Source organism: Gopherus evgoodei, chromosome 8, assembly GCF_007399415.2.
Source record: "Gopherus evgoodei ecotype Sinaloan lineage chromosome 8, rGopEvg1_v1.p, whole genome shotgun sequence".
Lineage (NCBI taxonomy): Eukaryota > Metazoa > Chordata > Testudines > Testudinidae > Gopherus > Gopherus evgoodei.
In genome coordinates, this window is record NC_044329.1 from 110,129,874 (window position 1) to 110,148,401 (window position 18,528).

At 49.1% G+C, this 18,528-nt stretch overlaps 1 protein-coding gene across 6 annotated transcripts in view; it reads left to right on the top strand.

The window, feature by feature from the left end:
• EIF2B3 (eukaryotic translation initiation factor 2B subunit gamma) overlaps nt 1–18,528 on the top strand; it is a 145,878-nt gene that overhangs the window by 122,792 nt on the left and 4,558 nt on the right. For 5 of the 6 annotated variants that reach the window (XR_004001481.1, XR_004001482.1, XR_004001483.1 and 2 more), the window contains 2 exons: nt 6,384–6,487; nt 18,311–18,480. Coding sequence is in view for 1 of the 6 variants with exons in the window: in XM_030571409.1 (XP_030427269.1) it covers nt 6,384–6,487; nt 18,311–18,363 (157 nt within the window). In the remaining 5 variants the exon portion in view is untranslated. Of the gene's footprint in view, nt 1–6,383; nt 6,488–18,310; nt 18,514–18,528 lie in introns of those variants that run through there. The other variant, XM_030571409.1, reaches the window with a different exon arrangement.

Consider the following 18,528-nt stretch of genomic DNA (forward strand, 5'->3'; position numbering starts at 1 on the left):
GACAGGCATTTAGAAAAAAACTTCTCAAATGGCCTCACTTTGAATGGAGGTTAATGTGACATCCTAAGCCCTCGTCCAGACTAACCCGCGGCATCGGCGGGTTAAAATTGATTGCTCAGGGATCGATATATCGCGTCTAGTCTGGACGCGGTGTATCGATCCCCGAGCGCGCTTACATTGATTCCGGAACTCCATCAATCCGAACAGAGTTCCGGAATCGACACGGAGAGTCGCGGACATCGATGCAGCGCCGTCCAGACTGGTGAGTACCTCGATTTTAGAAATTCGACTTCAGCTACGTTATTCTCGTGGCTGAAGTTGCGTATCTAAAATCGATTTTAATTCCTAGTCTGGACGTGGCCTAAGTGGGGCACCCCACAATACCGCAAAGAACTGCACTTGAAGAATCCCAAGGAGAGTGCCATCCTGTCATGTACTGCTTGGGGTGGGTCAGCTAGCAAACCTGTGCATTAAATCAGAGTTGGAAATTAAAGAATAATTGTTCAGTTTCGAGCCTTTGAAATGAGGACCTGTAAACAATTGAATCCTGAGAGACAAGTTGTCATGCACTGTGGTTCCTACAGTGAAAAAGGCTGCAACAGTCTGTCCTGTATTACAACTGGACTTTTTGCTAAATGAAGGGCCACAGATGAACTTACTCCAAGATCAACAAGAGGTAACTAAACTGAAGTGTCAGAGGTGAGGAATCACTTTCCAGTCCACCTTGCCCAGAAACCTGTATTTCACCTTCTTACACCAGTGATGGTAGCTCAGAGACAGTTCTTCTGGGTCAGTTTTGGGAAGGATCCCATGAATTATAACTGGAAAATATGAATGCAGGCAAGTACACACAGTGTATAGTTCAATATTAGGGTGTGGGGCAGGAGAAGTGTAATGCAATCATACCATTGTAATGAGCACAGTATATATACCTGGCTAGAAAAGAGACACGAAACAAGTTCCTCAGCAAATACACCCTCAGAGATCATACAAATTGCTTAAGAACTTAGGGGGTTGGTAGAAGTTTTGTGTTACTCCCCTAGGGGGAGAGCTGGAGATCAAAGCCCATATTCTTTTAACAAACTGGTTTCTTTGAAAATTCCCTTAAATTAAAGCACATTCAGTTGTCGTCTACTGTAGCCTTTGGGATTTACTTGAGTGTATAAACAGTGGAGTTGCATTATCCCAACTCATTATTAACATGTGAAAAGGTATTTTTATGAAAGTGAACTTTCAGGATTCTCTAGGTTCCTGACAATGGACTTGGGAGCTCTCCATTTTTTCCATGATCTTAGTGTCTGACCACTTTGACTGTGTGTCATAGTCCCTGGGCCACTGGCTAAGAGAGACTCCTTTGGAAGGTATTGGCAGCTGCTAGAGCACCAAGCGTTTCTTTGTTTTCTTGCTTTTCAGCTGCCACTGTGAAGGCCTCTTGTGGTGGCTGTCATCTTCCTGGCCAAGCAGGACTGGCTGTACCTCCTTTGGTGCTGCCCTCTCTTCAGCCGGCTATGTAGCTCTTGAACAGCGCTCCGGGCTCCATTGCTCAGAGCTTGTACATCTCCATTCCAAAGCCCACTCGACCTCTCCTCGATTTCTCAATCCTTTCAGTGAGAAATCCTCCATCGGATAGGCAACCAAGGTGTGTTACACTTCACCTTTTGTTGCACAACTGGATCACGCTAGCGGCCCTTGATATTTTCCATCTCCATTTCAGCCAATTTGCTGTAAGGCAAACCTGCGACATCCATACCTTCCTAAGCTTGTATGTCTAGGGCCAGCGCTCCACTTGAGGTCTTGACCTCCGTTATTTAAGCCCCTTTCTTCCAGGAACGTTCATCACTTTAATCATGCAGTCCTAAATAATCAGTGGGTAGCCTGTAATTATGGGTTGTGTGTTGGATGCCTGCAGACTGCTCCTTGTGTGCTGAGATTGCATATTTTGCAAAGGTTAAGAAGAATACAGTCCCACAATCCCTGGGAGAGCTGACTACCTTAGGTGGTAGATGCTTTGCTTTTCTTAATTAGCATGTTGCAACTGCAATTGACAGATTTGATTTAAGAGTTTGATTTATAGACTGATAGCCAGCCTGAAAGTCAACAGTTCCAGGGCTGCATAAATCAGCCTGTCTCTGGGACTAATATTTCCTTATTTGTAACTTTGACAGGAGATGGAATTCTTTCCCAATTCTTTACATTTCTTTCAAATGCAATCGACCACCCTGTCCTCTGGTTTAAAGCTCTGAGATCTTGCCACAAATTGGGAGGCGGGGAAGGGAGCAAAGTCTGCCTAGTGCAATAAAAGCTCCATGTTGTGTGTTTGGACACTGGCTTGGCCCACACAAGAGATGGCTGGCGTTTTTGGCTTTCTTCTCCCTTCCCTACAATCTCTGACCTTTTAGAAAAATAAATAGAAGATAAAGAAGGGCCTGGAATGTTGCCGATGTGTGTACATTTTGCTCTCTGTTTTCTGCTGGGATTAGTTGTTTACAATGTGGGGAGGAGGGGAGAGGAGGTGGGGGGTAGTGTGTGGCCGTACTGAAATTAGTGGCATTTCAGAGTGATCTTGTTAGGTGGTCTGCAGCTTAAAGACCTAAATCCTTGTAACCCTCCCACCCCCTGCCTCCTTGGCCATTACTACTCTTCCTCTTGTTCCTCCCACTTTTTAAAAACCAAGTCAGTCGTTCTGTCTTTGAGACACACACACACTCGCTCTCTCAAATGAATACGCTTTCTACATCAGTTACCGCTGCAGGACTGGACTTGTAAAACACTCGCTCGAGAATGCAACCGCATGCTGCAGAGGTCTATTTATTTTCAGCAAAACACCCAGCTGCCAGACTTTCCGCTGTGCGATCGCACTTAAAACAAATTCTAATTGAAATTTCAGCTGTAAATCAAACGACTCAAATTAGTTGTTCTTGTGGGTTTGAATGTCGTCCTCCAGTTTTAAGGTCAGAAGATATCCATTTTCCCAGTGCTGAAAAGTTGAAAAATATACTATGTTTTAGGAAGAAAAGTGTGGTTCCCATTAGGATGCAGTAAATCAATGTTCATCAAACTGACTGCTATCAGAGCTCCTACCAGGATACAACAGTATTGAGTATTTGAAAGAGCCACAAAGTGCAGTAGCTAAAGAGTTAGAGAACACAATAGACTTGGCCTGAGATGTGACATTTACCCTGCAAGAGAATAAAAGTTCCTTCCTCGCTCTTTACATTACAAAATAAATAAAAATAAAATAAACACACAGAATAGTTCTCTTGGCAGCCTGCAGAGCATACTTTTTAAAAAGGCATTTACAAGTGGTTTCAAAATGGCTGCATTTCATCTGTCAGCAATTGCAAGGAACACCCACAAAATGTGTTTATATCTGCTGAAGTTTTGCTCCACCCGAACAATAAAAACTGGATCCACTGCTACTCTGCGTGATTGGGGGGACAATGTTGCAAATGATTTTAAAATTCTGTGTGCTTGAGTGCTTTTATAACCATTGGAGGTGGTAATTTTTTTCTTTTTTACCACTGGCGGTGAAGAAGGGCAGGTTTCCCCTGGTTTGCTAGCACTTGACCTGGTTCCCTGGCATCAGCACAGCCTACCCCAACCACACACCCAGTTTGCAGGAAAACTTGCTCATCCTTGATGGCAGTGCAAAGATGACAGTGTGAGCTGTTTCTTAGTTATAACCCCAGTTTCTCCTTATCAAGCCACCTCCAGGATTTTCTCCACACTCTGATCTAGCATTCTCCTATCTGAGCCTTATCAGTCACTACCGAAGTCCCTTCTCTGCAGATATGTGCACTGGTGGGTAGTGGTAAGGGCTTCTAAACCGTTGGTGGAAGCCGAGACGCGCTGAGCACTTGCAGTGTGGAACTGATAAATGAAATTGTTTTCAATTGTTCACTTTATTAATGTAACTTCTGTTCACCATTCACTACACTTGCCTATACTGTAACTTCTGTTCCATATTGTAATTCAAACCCCATTTTAAAACACTCACTCCATTTTGTAAAAGCTTCCTCCAACCTTCATTTTTGCAAACCCTGCTGTAATCTTATTAGTTTAGTTTAAATGTATGAATGAGGTATGTATGAATGATGAAATCAACCTCCAGCCCCAGCCTGTCCTGATGACAAAGTTCAAATACCAACGGCTGAAGACCTAGACAACAGCCCTAAACAAAGTAAGAAGCATCCACCCTAAAAAGAAAAGGACAACAGAACAACAGAAGGAAGATCAAAGCCAGGTCCAAGGCTGAAAATCATGCCTGCAGTTGATGGGTGATCAATCCAAACCCAGAGGCAGCGTGACACAGCAAGACCTATAGACTTTGAATCCAAACTAAAAGCCTATAAAAAAAAGGGTAAGATGAGAAACTCTGGGTAACATTCTGCTGCCAACATGGAAGGACATCAGTGCCTGCCCAACAGAGATCCAGCTTGTCCTTGTGCCCAGCTTTCCTGGCCAGTTAGCTGCCACAAGCTACGAACCCAAGCTGCAAAATCAAGCCATGAACTTAAGCTATCTTCAGGACTGGTAACTATGCAGCAGCTGCAGAACACGTGATGAATGTGTGTGTGTGTGTGTGTGTGTGTAGGTATTAGGTATTATAATGTGAGTGTGTGTGTGTGTGTGTGTATAGGTAATAGGTATAATGTGTGTGTATAAGAATTAAGATATTAGTTATTAGTCATAAATTGTTATCATAATAAATGTGGCATCTTTGCCTTGTCCCCTTTAATAAGATCCTGCTGGTTTTTACTGGTCTAATATAATTGGTACAACAGCAGTTCCTTTTGTAGTCAGTAAGAGTTAGGGGTCCTGGGACCACCCAGGATTGGGCTGCACTTGAGGCTGAGGAGACATACTCTAGCATTGGCCCGTGCAGTGCTGACACACTGATAAGGCTCTTTGAGTGTGGGGCAGGCGTTGGGTAGGTTTTCCTAGTTAGGGGGCAGCTCTGTCCTTGCTAGGAAAACTCTCAGCATCACCGGAGAGTCTGTGCTGAACTGATTCATCCTTAACCTGACCTCTACTGATAAACATTATTTCTAAGCTAATGCTCTCTTCCGGAACATGATGGCCTCCAAGCTGCTGGGTAGTACTGGAGCTGCAGGAAAGGCAGCAGCTGGGACAGTGCTATGGGAACAGAAAGCAAAGACAGGCTGGTGCCTTTTCCCTACTTGATTATCTTATTAACGTGTTTTTCATAGAAGCCTGGCGAGGCAACCTGAGCTGGATAGCTCCAGAGTGAACCCCTGTCGCCCTTCCTCGTGGGGGAGGAGGGACTGGGCTCACGCATGGTTGTAGTCAGAGCATGTGTTTATGGTGTCCCCTTCTTACACCCCAGACCTCCCCTGGTGTGCTCCTGGGTCTGAACTGATAACTTCTACTGGCTGAAGTGAGGGGTTGCTCCTCTCAGCCCTGCAGACTTGCTGCAGCTCTCACAGAGGGGGCTGGATTCTGCCTGGCTCGTACATCAGCAGGAGAATTGCTGTCTAAGTTTGGGTGGCAGAATCTGTGTCTGACGATGGTGTGCGAGCAGGGAGGAGCTCTGGGTGAGTTTGTAGGGCTGGCAGGTCGGGGTGGGGGAAGCCTGTCTTGTCTTGGCTCACCACAACCACATCCACATGGCTCCAGTTCTACAGCTCCGTCCTGTTGTTCAAAGCCCTCGTGGGATTGGCTCTATCTAGCTACATGGTAGATTGCCTGTCCATTTACCTCCAATGGCTGCAGCATTCTGCCGGAACAATGAAACTGTTAACCGGAGAGAGGGGGGGAATGCTCATGAGCAAAGATTCAAACGGCTGGGGACTTCACCACATGTAAAACTGTGGAACTCCAAGCCACTGGAAATCACTGAAAGCAAGAACTGAACAAGATTCAAAAAGGGACATTTATATGGATAAGAAGAATATCCAAAGTTGTCATAATTAATACTAAAAATAGTTTTGTGGAAGGGATATTGAACCTCATGGTTTAGGAGGAGACCTAATTTGGGAGGCAGATTACCCTACATCTGCCTGCTATGGGTTCTTACACTTTCTTTGAAGTATCTGGTGCTGGTTGCTCCCCTATTACTAATCAGCTAAATGCAAAAATTCTCTCTCAGTGTAACTGTCATCCAGTAATTTCTGCATGCACCCATTCATTGTGCACCCATTCTGACAGCTGGCAGGCAGGTTCTATCAGAGCAAGTAGCGCAATAGGCAGGGAACGTGTGGAATTTGGGGAAAGTCCAGGCGAGATGGGGCTGCATCAGAGCTCGGCCTGCCTACAGAATCGTGGGTTAGGCTCATCAGAGAGCGTGGGGCACTTAGTTACTGCACTTGCTTGAATCTCTAGCTAAATTCTCTATCCGACTTCTTTTTGTATTTCCCTTACAGGTGCAGCCTCCAGAGCTGTCTCATCTGTCATAACGCCGTGATAGAGAAGGGAGCTGACCTCCGGGACTGTTTGATTGGAAGCAGCCAGCGTCTGGAACCCAAATGTAAGCAGGGGGCTGTATTTATAACGGGCTTAGAATTAATTAAAGGAACTGGGTGTTTCCTAAACTTTCTACCCTAGGGTTTCTCCTCCTTTCCAGCTGGATGCAGCAGTTAGCTAATGGGCAACGCGGGGCCTTGTCACGTTAGGATGGATTCTTTTGTCCAAGCAACATCCTCTTGAATGAAGAGTTAAGGGACTGGTGCTCCCACTGAAGTCTCTGGCTAAATTCCCACTGACATCTCTAAGATCAGCACTGGACCCCGAGACTGTCTGTTCCCAGAGACCACAGTCAGCCTGCAGGTTGCCATTGGCACAGAGTTGTTATTTCGACTAATAATCTTTGTCACATCCAGGGGGACGAACGCAGCCCACCGAGATGGCCTGTGCAGTCCCCTGCCTCCCTCACCTTTGAAAGTGCTGCTGCCCACAGGGACCAGCGCATGTCCCTCTCTTGATCCAAGGGACATCGTTAGAGTCAGGATTGAGTGTTGCCTGCATTACAGTCTGCTCAATACTAGCTATCAAGGCAGCTTCGACCAGCTCTGTTTTATGCAAATGAAAAGCACCTTCTGGGCTCTGGAGGAGGGAACAATCTTGCCTGGTGGGTAAAGTCGGGACATCATAGTAGCACTAGCATCTTGGCAACTGCCAGAGGAGAATTGTCCTGCCTTCACGGATGACAAAGGGCAGATTATCTACGTAATCCTATCACAAACGGGCTTTAATGAATATTTATGGGGTGGGGAGCTGGCAGATCTCTACTTCAGGGTGTGGAGTGATGATGAAAGTGAGAGTCTGGACAAACTCCATGTGAAGTCATTCCTTTTGACCTGGATTTGGTTGCTTGCTGTTATGTTCAGAGTGTACTTTTTAATTTTAACTGGCTCTAGTGCCTGGGCTGTGTGGTGTTAGTCCTGCTGTAGACTTGCCTACGCTACAGTTTTCTCTTTAGCTGGAAACTTAAGAGTGAAACTGTTGCTCGTGAAAGGGAAGTATTAGTACGATGAATGTGATCCACAGATCGAGCAGGCAGGCTCTGTGCAGGTGTTCGCACAGCCGTGCCAGCACATCATCATTTTGCAGCACATGCAGCTTTGCCAATACAAGTCCTTTTGAATCTACAGGACCTCCTGCTACTGCAGTACCAGCCGGCCAGCTCCATGTCCTCACAGATTTGCTAGTGTACCTCAGTCCTGCTGCTGCTCCATCGAGCACAGATTGTCAACAAGGCTGAACTGTGTCACATTTTGTTAGTGTCTGCCATGAACCCGTTTTCACTTATCAGTGGCGTGAGGCTGTTTTCCAGGGATGAGAGACGCACCTGGTTTCCCAAAGTCCTGAGAGTTTGGGGTCTGAAAACACCAGCTATGTTTGCATGGATCACTGAATGCTTCCTGCCGACACCTAGATGCTGCCTCTTCTCCTCATGACCCCCGAGCACTCTGATGAAGCAGTCGGGGGCACGGGAGCCATTGGATTCGCTGACTCTCTAACCCCTTTTGCAAAGTGAAACCTAGTTACATGTGAGCAGGATGTCAGAAGACCAGCTACCCCAACTAATGGGCAGATGTAACTCACAGCAGTTCACCTCCCTCTCCTTATGTAAAGAGAAGGGGTGGGGCATGTGTAGGGTGGTTCGGATGGCACAGTTGGGAGTCTTGAGATTGAGTTAAACAAGTTGGGCTGAAAAGCTGGAAAATTTTCCTAGCAGTCAGGCCTGCAAGGCTGTGGAGTAGCCTGCCCAGGGCAGTGGTGAGAGCCCCTGTGACTTCCTGCGGGGCGTGGCACAACCCCGCAGACGAAGCAATTTCACATTAGCCGTTGGCAATAGGTTGGAGGCAGCCTGCTAAAGCTTCTCCAGCTCCAGGGTCCTGAAAATCAAAAGAATATTAGAGAAGCTCGAGAGCTGATTGTCTGCAGCACCCTTCCAGTCCTGGCTTGACCCCTGCCCCCACTGCAGCTAAATGCCACTGATACAATGTGGGCATGGAGCTGCTGTGTCGCTTTAGTAAGCATCTGAATTTGTGCAGCATGGTTCCTGAAAGCCCTTTCTCTTGCTTGTTGATTTTACTATCCTGCTTAGGAACCCTCCTCTTTCTTTCCTCTTTGATGCCTTAATTCAGGGAATGTGTCAGCAGCGAAATACCAGCCAAGCTTTCTGCAAGCTGCCTGGCCTGGGTAGCAGTTTGAAAGACAAAGTGCCTAAGACAAGCGAGGTAAAGGGATGGATGGCAGTTCTAGAAGAACTTAATTCTGCAAAGCTTTCCATAGTTCACTGTTTCCAGGACTCTGTTATTATGATTACACTCAGCCTGTTTGAAAAGAACCCTAGGCATAGAGATATTTTATAAACACTGAAGTCTTGTAGGGTGAGAGAGAGGGAGGGCTGCTTCTGGGGCTTGGTTGGGAAGCCAGCCTGGGGCAAAGTTAGCCAAATGACCTCTGGTGCAACTCCCAAGGGAGTAAGTAAGCCAAATTCAGCAGCAAGCAAGTTACACATCTGGTATAAGTTGGTCAAAAAGCAGGCTTCGGTAGTGAATTGGTGTAGCCTCCCTTCAAAGCAGTGCAGAGCTAGCAAAACACACGCTAAACATCCCCACTAATGCCTTGGTTTTGATGCTCTTGTTGTCTCAGCCTTCATCCCTGTTGTCATTGGGGCAGGGCCCTTGCCTGTCTGTTTGGGTGCTAAGGGGCTAGCATGCTTTAGGGGCTGTATAGATAATAACCCCCCCCAAAACTATGTGCAGAGGACGTTACAGTTGCACAACAAACCCCCGGAAGTTAGGAAATGCCAGAATGAAGGTTGCCCGTTCACCCTTCATTCAGCCCCCTCATGCGATGCTCTAGGAGCCAGTCTTGGCAGGACCACAGGCTGTATTGTGTCCAGCGCGCGGGATGGACGGTGCACATGGAGGGAGCCACTGCTCGATATTTGGTTTTCTCCTCACTGAACAGTGTGTGACTCTGGGCCTTATGCACTATTCCAACCCTGCTCTGAAGACAGAATTCTTCTTTTCCTCCTGGCTGCTTTGTGGTGCTCATCCCCAGAGTGTTGGAGCGCTTCACTAACAGACATGGCGTTATTTTCCATCACCCCTGTGAGGGGAGGGGATGTTGTTATCCCTCGTTTACAGATGAAGCACACAAGCACAGCTCCTTATGGTATTTCGGTGCTTAATGCCCATGGGTAGTACTGGCAGTTAGATACCTTTGAGGAGCTGGGCCAGATGGAGGACTTCATTTCTGCAGAGCACTTAGCATTCTCTAGCACGTTGTATGTTCAGAGCACAGCTCCCGCCAACTTCCCTTGGAGCTGTGCATGCTCAGCCACAGGCTCTCAAGTTGGGCACCCAGAAAATGAAGAACACGCAATTATCAGCCACCTGTGAAACATTGGAGTTAAGTGACTTTCCCAGCATCGCACAGGAACTCTGTAGCAGAAGCAGGGATAGACTCAAACTCTGCATGGCCGTCATTACCTTAACCATACGACACTTCTTTCTCTGCCTGCACTTCCTTGCTTCCTTTACTACACAACCCTAACTCTTCCCCAGAGCAGGTGCATTCTGTGCACTGGATGAAGCAGGGGTCCTATGGAAAAAATAGTATGAGATCATGTAATTAAAGACTGTGTCTTAATGCATATACACAAGGGGGCTTCAGTATTTGGTAACTTTTGAGTACTTGACTTTGCAACTACATTCTTTTAATGTAGTTTTTGTAGGTAATTTCTGAGGTTTAAAAAAAAAAAGCCTGAAAAAAACCAGAAATTCCCTCAAGTGGAATCATACTGGGTCATCAGTAGAGTTGGAACCTTTAGCTCCACAGCAAAACTTCTGTCACTTCAGCTAATGGAGTAACTGACAGCTGTAGTAGGTTGTCATCTTCTGTGTGGACCAGCACTAGAAGGGGGTGAGACGCACTTTGCCAGCCGGTGTCATAGATATTTGCTGACAGTAGAGGACTTTTGAGACTGGGAATCCATTCCAGGTTGTAGAGGGGAGGGTGTAGTCATTGCAGATCTTTCTGCCCCTGTTTCTCCAAGCCTGGCCCCTTCTGCATCATCTCCTCCAACCTGTCCCTGTCCTGTCTGTCCCTCCCCTCTTCCCCACTCCTCATCTCACTCCAAGTCCACCCTCACCACACTCCTTGTCCCAGTCTCTGCCTAACCAGACCCAGTCATCCACCCCAGCTCCTCATCTGATCTTAGATGCACCCTTCCCTCCAGCTCCCATTCTCAGTCTCCTTGACCAGTCAGTCCCAGCATCTGCCCTCTCCTTTCCCAAGCCATCTTGTCTCAGTCAGCTCCCTCTGCCATCCCCACTCCCAAGTCAGGCTCTTGTCTCTTCTGCATTTGAGTCAGGCAACGTTTTTTCTCCGTGCTGGAGCATTGAGCACAAGGTGAGACCCTGTCCCTACTCGGTCCTTGTGCCAGTGTCACAGCGGCCAGAAGCAGCAATTGCAGGGAAAGTGCAGCTCAGCTCCTGCTACCCTAGATTGGAGCATGCTCAGTGCAGACAGACTCTTCGGAGAATTTAGCTGCCAAACTAACAAGTCTCTACTGCGTATGTGCAAACTGAGGTTTTTCAAAGTCTCATAACTTGGCCAGATTTGGGCAGTTTTTCACAGGTATGACAAAAGGCCCTGACACCAGGGCAACACCCCCCTGCAAACTGTCAGATCTCTACTCCAAAGCCTGGAGGTGCTACAGCTCCTCAACAGAACAGTCGTAAAAATATCGTTAATAAGGACAAACCATTGTATTTTCCCCTACACTCATTCTCTGAAGCCAGGTGTATTTTGTACAGCCGTATCCATACCCCACTGTGTCAGTGGCATTTAGCTGCAGGCCAGTATTGCAGTGGGGACTGATGTCCAAGCCAGGACTGGAAGGTTACAGTAGACAAGAATATATCACCAGTCGCTCTTTGGCGTGTGTCGTCCTGGTGTAGGCAGGAGGCGGCCAAATCGGTGTACGCCAAGGGATCTGCGAGTGAATGGCTGGATCTCTATGTTGGAATAACACCCATTGCATTTAGAGTCTGACCCTGTATGATTGAGTGCCCCCTAGTGATGGCAGAGCGCTTGCTGCTGTGCTGGCAGCCACGGCTCCGTTCCCCCAGGTTCCCAGTTCAGCGCAGACACAGGCAAACCAGTTCACACACACGCGCAGTTTGTCAAAGGCCAGTGCGAGCTGGAGATGATGTCAAGCTCATGTAAAATCATTGTTGAAGGCTGGCTTCCTTGGAGAGGAGTTACTTGGCAGTAAAAACAGGCATCTCTTAAAGAAGCCATTGGCACATTTCTAACTGATCCCCATAGGTCCGTTTTCCAAACACTGGATAACGATGGTGTATGAGATCTGTCCTTCAGTGGTGGTATGTAATTTCCCTAAGACATCCATTCAGTAACACTTCGTCTACCACTTTCTGCTATTGCAGACTTTTTGGTTGCTAGCCCTGGGATTCTCAGCTGGAGAAATTCAGGCTTCCTGCATGAAAGGGTTAAGTGAACTGCCACATACTCTGCCTGTTGATTGTGAAAAATCTACCCAGAAGGCCTCAGTTCTTAACCTTGTAGAAATATTTTCACATGCTCCATCCAGAGAAAATAACCACTTGTGCGCTCCTAGAATTCAGCCACATTAAAGAGCCAGGAGAAATACCCTGATGATTGCCTACGCAAGGAAAGGAAAACTCGACGTGTGCTCAGCGTGGCAGTCAGCAAGCTCTTGTGGTGACAAGCTCCTTGTACTAGGCACATGCTGCCGTGAGGAATAAAGTCCTTCAAATTGACATTTCTGAGATCCCTGCCGGCAGGAGTAATTTTGCTGATAATTAACAGAAACAGTGTGGGGACAACCAAGTATAAGCCACTTCCCATTCTTCAGCCCAGTAGGCCGCACCTTTCATACAATCAAAATGCTAAGTATCTCACTTAGGTGGTGCTAGTTGGTGTCTTGTGCCAGCATAATGATATCAGGGCATGAAGTTCAGGAATGAATCTGGCAACTCTGACAGGCTTTGTAAAGGCTTGATCCAAGGTGTCAGATCTGAAGAGCTTCATTTCCCTTAGTGTTCCATTCCAAAGCGTGGGAAGGTGCTGAAACCTGCTCCCGACCTGACTTGCTGTGTGGATCTGTCTTGGTTCCACCTCTCCTGATTTTCATTCCTGCAGTGTGCCCTGTCCCCTATCTTATGATAGAAACAGAGACACTTTGATATCGATCAGATGATCTTTTAGCTTTTCATTGTTTAGTTCCTTGATAGCATGTCAGTATCCTCCCCTAATGTCATTCCCGGGGCGGCTCCGGGCACCAGCGCAGCAAGCACGTGCCTGGGGCGGCAAGCCGCGGGGGGCGGCATGCCGGTCGCCGAGAAGGCAGCAGTCAGGAAGAGTTTGACGGCATGCCTCCGGGAGGTCTGCCAGTCCTGCGGCTTCGGTGGCAATTTGGCGGCTGGCGCAGAAGGTGCGGGACCAGCAGATCACCTGCAGAAATGCCGCTGAATCCACGTGACCAGCGGACCACCCGCAGGAATGCCACCGAACCTGCCTGACTGCCGTGCTTGGGGTGGCAAAAAACATAGAGGCGCCCCTGGTCATTCCTGCCTGAGTTTCTGAACTTTGACCACATCATCAGCTGCCTCTTTTCCATGTGTCCCAATGTGTGATTGGCTCCCCTGGAAAATCAATCTACTGCCCTGCTTGCCAATCCTCCAATTGCTGTTAGCATTCTGGTTCCCTTGAAAAGAGCCAAGGATCTCTTCCTACGAGTCAACAAACAATCCAGCACCTGCTTCCGTTTCTTCTCTGCTAGTTTCTTGCAGGTGCAGTGAGAACATCTTTCATTTCAGCCAGATAATTTGAGCGACTCTGCCCGGGGCTTCTGCTCTTTCTTATACTCTCTCCATTAGGCCACTGAATAAAGACACCACCATAGTCCGTCTCACGCGCACGCACACCCGATCAAGTTCTCGCTCCCACTGATTCCCTGTCCCATCACCTTGACCAGCTTGCCTCCTGAGACCCCCAAGAGCAGACCCACCACGCTTCCCAGTGGCCTCTGCTCTCCAACCGTTCCTCCCCGCACTGGGAATCTGATCTGACCCACAGGGACATCTGCTTCACCACCTTGTCGTCTCCCCCCTACCCCGTCCAACACGAACAGCCCAGCCCCCGGGGAGTTAACACAGGTTGAGCAGTCTGAGTATGCCTTTGTTATGCTCACCCAAATCCTGAGGGTACCATCCTGCAGAGCAGCACACCAGTGTTAATGCAGGCTTGCTGCGAGCTGAGTATTGACCCTACCACTCAGCCGGGGGCCCAGAGGTGCTCACTCTACTCCTGGGCACGCCCAACTTTCTGCCATGTGGCCCCTTTGCATTGCTGGGTAGAGCAGTGACTGCTGCATCCTTTGAGTCAGTTAACAGCTTACCCTCAGGTTTTCTCTTTGCCTTCCTTCATGCCAGGCCTGCCCGGCTCCTCTATGCTGCTGGGGGAAGGGCAGGCCAGCCATGCCCATCTGCTTGAGATTGCAGGCTCCTGAGCGCCAGTCCAGGGCGTCCCAGTTCTCGGCTCCAGGCGCACCGTCTGCAGTCTCCCCTTGGGTCAGACAACTGAGCGGGCAGGCTGCTCCGCAGAACTCTGAGCCACCTCTGGGGGGCTGCACTTTGCTCCCCCGATGCATGCTGATTGTCTAACTCAAGTCGGAGGGGGCTAGAGCAGGCCTTGGGAGAATCCCCTGCTGCCTTGTAAACACACACAGCTCAGCCCCCGCCACCTGCTTCCTTTCTTTATCTCCACATGCCCATTCCCACCCCCTCCCCCCCCCGCAGCTGCTTCCCCTCACCCTGCTCTCCTTTCACTTCCTCCCCAGGGCCGTGCAAGCAGTGCTTCTCTCCGGCTCTCCCTCCTTTCTGTCCAGGGGAGATGCTGCTAGGAGCCACCCAGCGCGGGTTTTCCTGCGGGTTTCTGCAGCCTCCTCTTCCCCTGCCCGGTGGTGGCTTTCCTCCCTGCTGTATAATGGAGCAGTAATTCTGTGCCAGGGACTGTTTTCTGTTGGATTTTAACAGGTTTATAAAACAGCGTATGTAATTGAGCGAGTAAACGGAATGTTTTCTGGAGCCCCCGAGGGCTGGGCCTTCGGGGTGGTCCTGGGCCTCCGCCCTAACCTTGTTTTTTCCCCTCTACAAGGGAGCACTGCCACCGCCAGCAGCAGCAGTGTGTCTAGGGGCTAACTGAGCAAACAACAAGGAGATGCTTTCACGGTGCTTTTACCGGGATGCTGCGGCATCTCCTCCCCCCAGGAAGCGTGGCCCATGCTGGAGTGGAAGGCCCTGGGCCATTAGCACCCTGGATTATGGCTGACTTTGCACTGGGATTCAGAGTCACTTCCACCTCTGTATTTATTTGCATTACAGTTCGTTTTGAATCAAACCGCAGAGGCTGTCTGGCTCCCCACATACCGGGCTTGCGTTTCTAAGGCGCTTGGACGTACAGTGCCTGTAAACAAATGCCTTGCGAAGCAGAATCGCATCTGTAACCAGTGACAGATTTTTGATTTGCGCCCAGTGAAATCTCCACAGACGTTGGGCTTGAGCGCCCAGACCGAATCTGGGCCGGGCCGCATCAGCAAATTGCAGCAAAGTGCTAATCGGGCATTCGAAAGTGTCGAACCACTCTGCATTTGCATAGCGCCAGATGCTCCTGGGGGGAGCAGATCTCAACGAATGCGATTTAAGTTTGCAGAGTCCAATGCTCAGGCTCTTTGAAAGTCCTTCCTTTAATGCCTCTTCTTTCTGTGCCGTCTGAGTGCAGCTGTAACCCTGGCAGTCTTACAGAAACCCGAATGGCGAGTGGGATAGCACTCCACGCTTCTCTCCCTGCGCCCAGGGGTTCGGCATGAACTGAGATTGCGGAGACCAGGCTGAGCCACTGGCGGGCAGCAGCCATGTCTGTTAACGAAACACTGTCTGTATTCAGCTCTCCTTAGCAGCCTCTGATCAGCACCCACAAGGGACTCCAAATGACCTTTCATCTGTACCTAGGGCTTTCTAGAGAGGTCAGGGAGGAGGAAGCAGTGAGCATAAGCACCTGGTATTCTCTCCTGCCTCTTACATGCCTGCCAGGTAGCTGCTCAGCTTATAGTTTATAGCCAAACCATTCCGCTTCGTATTAAAAACCAAAACATGGATTTAAGGTTCACCCCCAGACAGGTGAAAATGGGTCTAGTGGCTTCATTGTAGTCTCTGATCTAGCAGCAAGGCCCAGGGGAGCCAACGGGCTTTCAGAGTCATTAGCCCAGTCATGCTAAGGCCATGCATCACATACTGGGACCGTCCAGCTCTCCTTGGTGATACCGGCAGGCAGTGTAATTTAGCAGTGTAATTTAGCAAAGTGGCTAGGAGTCTGGGAACATGGGTTCTTTCTCTACCGTGCCACTGACTGACTTCATGAGCTTGGGCGAGTCTCTTAAACTCTCCGTGCCTTGGTTTTCTGTGAAATGGCCCTGGTGATAATCATCTGCTGTTGCAAAGCACTTTGAGCTTGTCCGATGTTAAAAATTGTGAGCTATTGTAAATACTTGTGAGCTGTAGAAGTGCAAAGTTCCCCAGAAAGGTGGCAAAATATTTTACAAGATACAGCAAAGCTCCACAAGCTTAGGACAGGAAGTGACGGACACTGGATGAAATGAAATGAGGTGTTTGTTAGAATAGATGAGTGCTACAAATGTATATACAGAATCCAAAACTGACATGGGTCTTTACAAACTTCACTGAAGATACATTTAATCCGCAAGCTATAATGTGATGACTCCCACTGAAATCTAGCCAGGGTCTTCTCCACATCACACAAATCAACATGACTGGCAACAAATGTATATACAGAATCCAAAATTGACATGGGTCTTTACAAACTTCACTGAAGACATATTTAATCTGCAAGCTATAATGTGATGACTCCCACTGAAATCTAGCCAGGGTCTTATCCACATCACACAAATCAACATGATCGGCAATCTGCTTGGAAGAGGTTCAGGAATGGAGTAGCAAGAGTTGCCCCAGGGCCTGTCTGAGGTGTATTGGGAAGGTTGCAAGGGGGGTAGGAATGGCATAGCAAGACATGCTGTGGGTCTGGTTCGAGGTATGCTGGCAAAGCTGGGGGATCCAGGACTGGAAGAGGAGTAGGTGCTACAGGCTGGGACTCCAGGCTGCCGCTTGCATGGTGCCTGCCTACATCACATTCATACATGGCACCAGGACAGTCAGTCCTTCGTTATGTAGAGCCCCAGAATTTCTCTGGCCTGCCGCTCTGGCCATTGGGGAGTCTGACAATAAATAGACACCAGACCAAATGGGAGCGAGTGGTGGTGATTGGATTTCGAAGTTGGAAATCTGGGAGGGGGCTCTGAGGCATGCCCTAGGGGTTGGAAGACCAGTTAGGAGCAAAGGGACCAGTTGCCCAATATGGTACTGAAAGCCACAGGTGACTCTTGAGTTGTGCTCCCTAGACTGGTGGGAGGGCCTCGGGAGTGAGTCCACGATTAGCCCATGCAGCCCCCGTGCTGAAGAGATGAAGGGTCGGCAGGAGTGGTGCCGGGATAGAGTGACCGCTGGAAAGAATCTTGCGGGGCCAGGACTCCTTGGAACTTGGCGTTCTGTTAAAATGGAAGGTCTCCTGGCGTTAATTGTGTACCCGGCGCACACTAGCAGCAAGGAGAACACCTTGACTTGCCAGCAGATCGGGACTGCTAAGAATTTGCTTAATCTTTGCTTTCCAGCAGCCTGGCAAACTCCTCCTCACCCAGGGGAGTAACGGAGATGGGCAAGTAAGAGAGCATGACTCTTTACCATCATTATGGCCCCCACCCTCCAGCATCCTGCCTGTCCTCGGCCCATCACTGCAGTGTGTGAGCACCTCACGGCTTGGAACAGATTTGTCCTCACGCCCCCTGGGAGGCAGGGCAAGGCTGTGATCCTCACTGGACAGCTAGGCCCTGAGGCAGCAAGAGGCTAAGTGACTTGCCCAGGGTCGCACAGGAATCTGGGGCAGAGCCAGGGATGATTGGGCCTTGGCCACTGAATGTTCACTCAGCTGGTGCACAGCTGGGGGAGTAGCCAGGGCCTTAAGGGTGCCCACTGCCCCTTGCTCACTGCTGATGTTGGAAAGAGCCTGTCTGTATTCCTGGATCCCCGGGGGCAGGAAGCAGCAAAGGAAAATCCTGCCTCTTGACTTGTAAAGTGAGGCTGTTTGACCAGAGATCATAGATGCTCACAATCCCTTTACAAGTTACTTGTGACACTGGGCCTGATCCTGCAGGGTCCTGAGCGCATCCAGCCCCCAGGGGCGGCTCCAGGCATCAGCATGCCAAGCGCTGCCGCCGAATCCGCGATACTGGGGACTGCCCACAGGCGCGCCACCGAAGGCAGCCTTCCTGCCGTGCTTGGGGTGGCAAAATACCTAGAGCCGCCCCTGCCAGCCCCTGCTGACTGCAGTGCAAGTTGTGGGCACTCAGCCCTCTGAAGGCCCCAGTTGGACGTGACGTTCCTGTCACCATCTCCCCCTGGGTTTGACATTTCCATGCCGGTGCCTAGACACACACCTGTCGGCAGCAGCTATGCCTCGGGTGGTGACACCTATGTGTGAGATCTCATTCCATTACCCTTCTGGTGTTTGGTCAGTGGGGGGTGGATCAGCAAAGCAATGTGGAAATTCACTGGAATCTGCTTTTCCCATTTTCTCCTAAAGATGCTGATTTGAAAAGTGCTGGGTTCCAAACTCTGCTACAAACCCCAATTCCTCCTTTTTGTTTTTAATCTTTCAGCCAAACACGTTAACGAAGTCATTGTGGGCAGCGAACAGCTGATGGAAATCTAACATGCCGGTTGTAAAGATGCCTTTAAGGAAGCCAGAGCCCGCACCTTCGGAAGACCCTTCGTCTGGAGCAGGCCTGGCAGAGCTTACCCTGTCATCGCTCCTTTCCCGTGCAACTTGGTATTTATGTCTTAATAAAGAAGCATTTCCCGACTTGTCTGTCTCTCT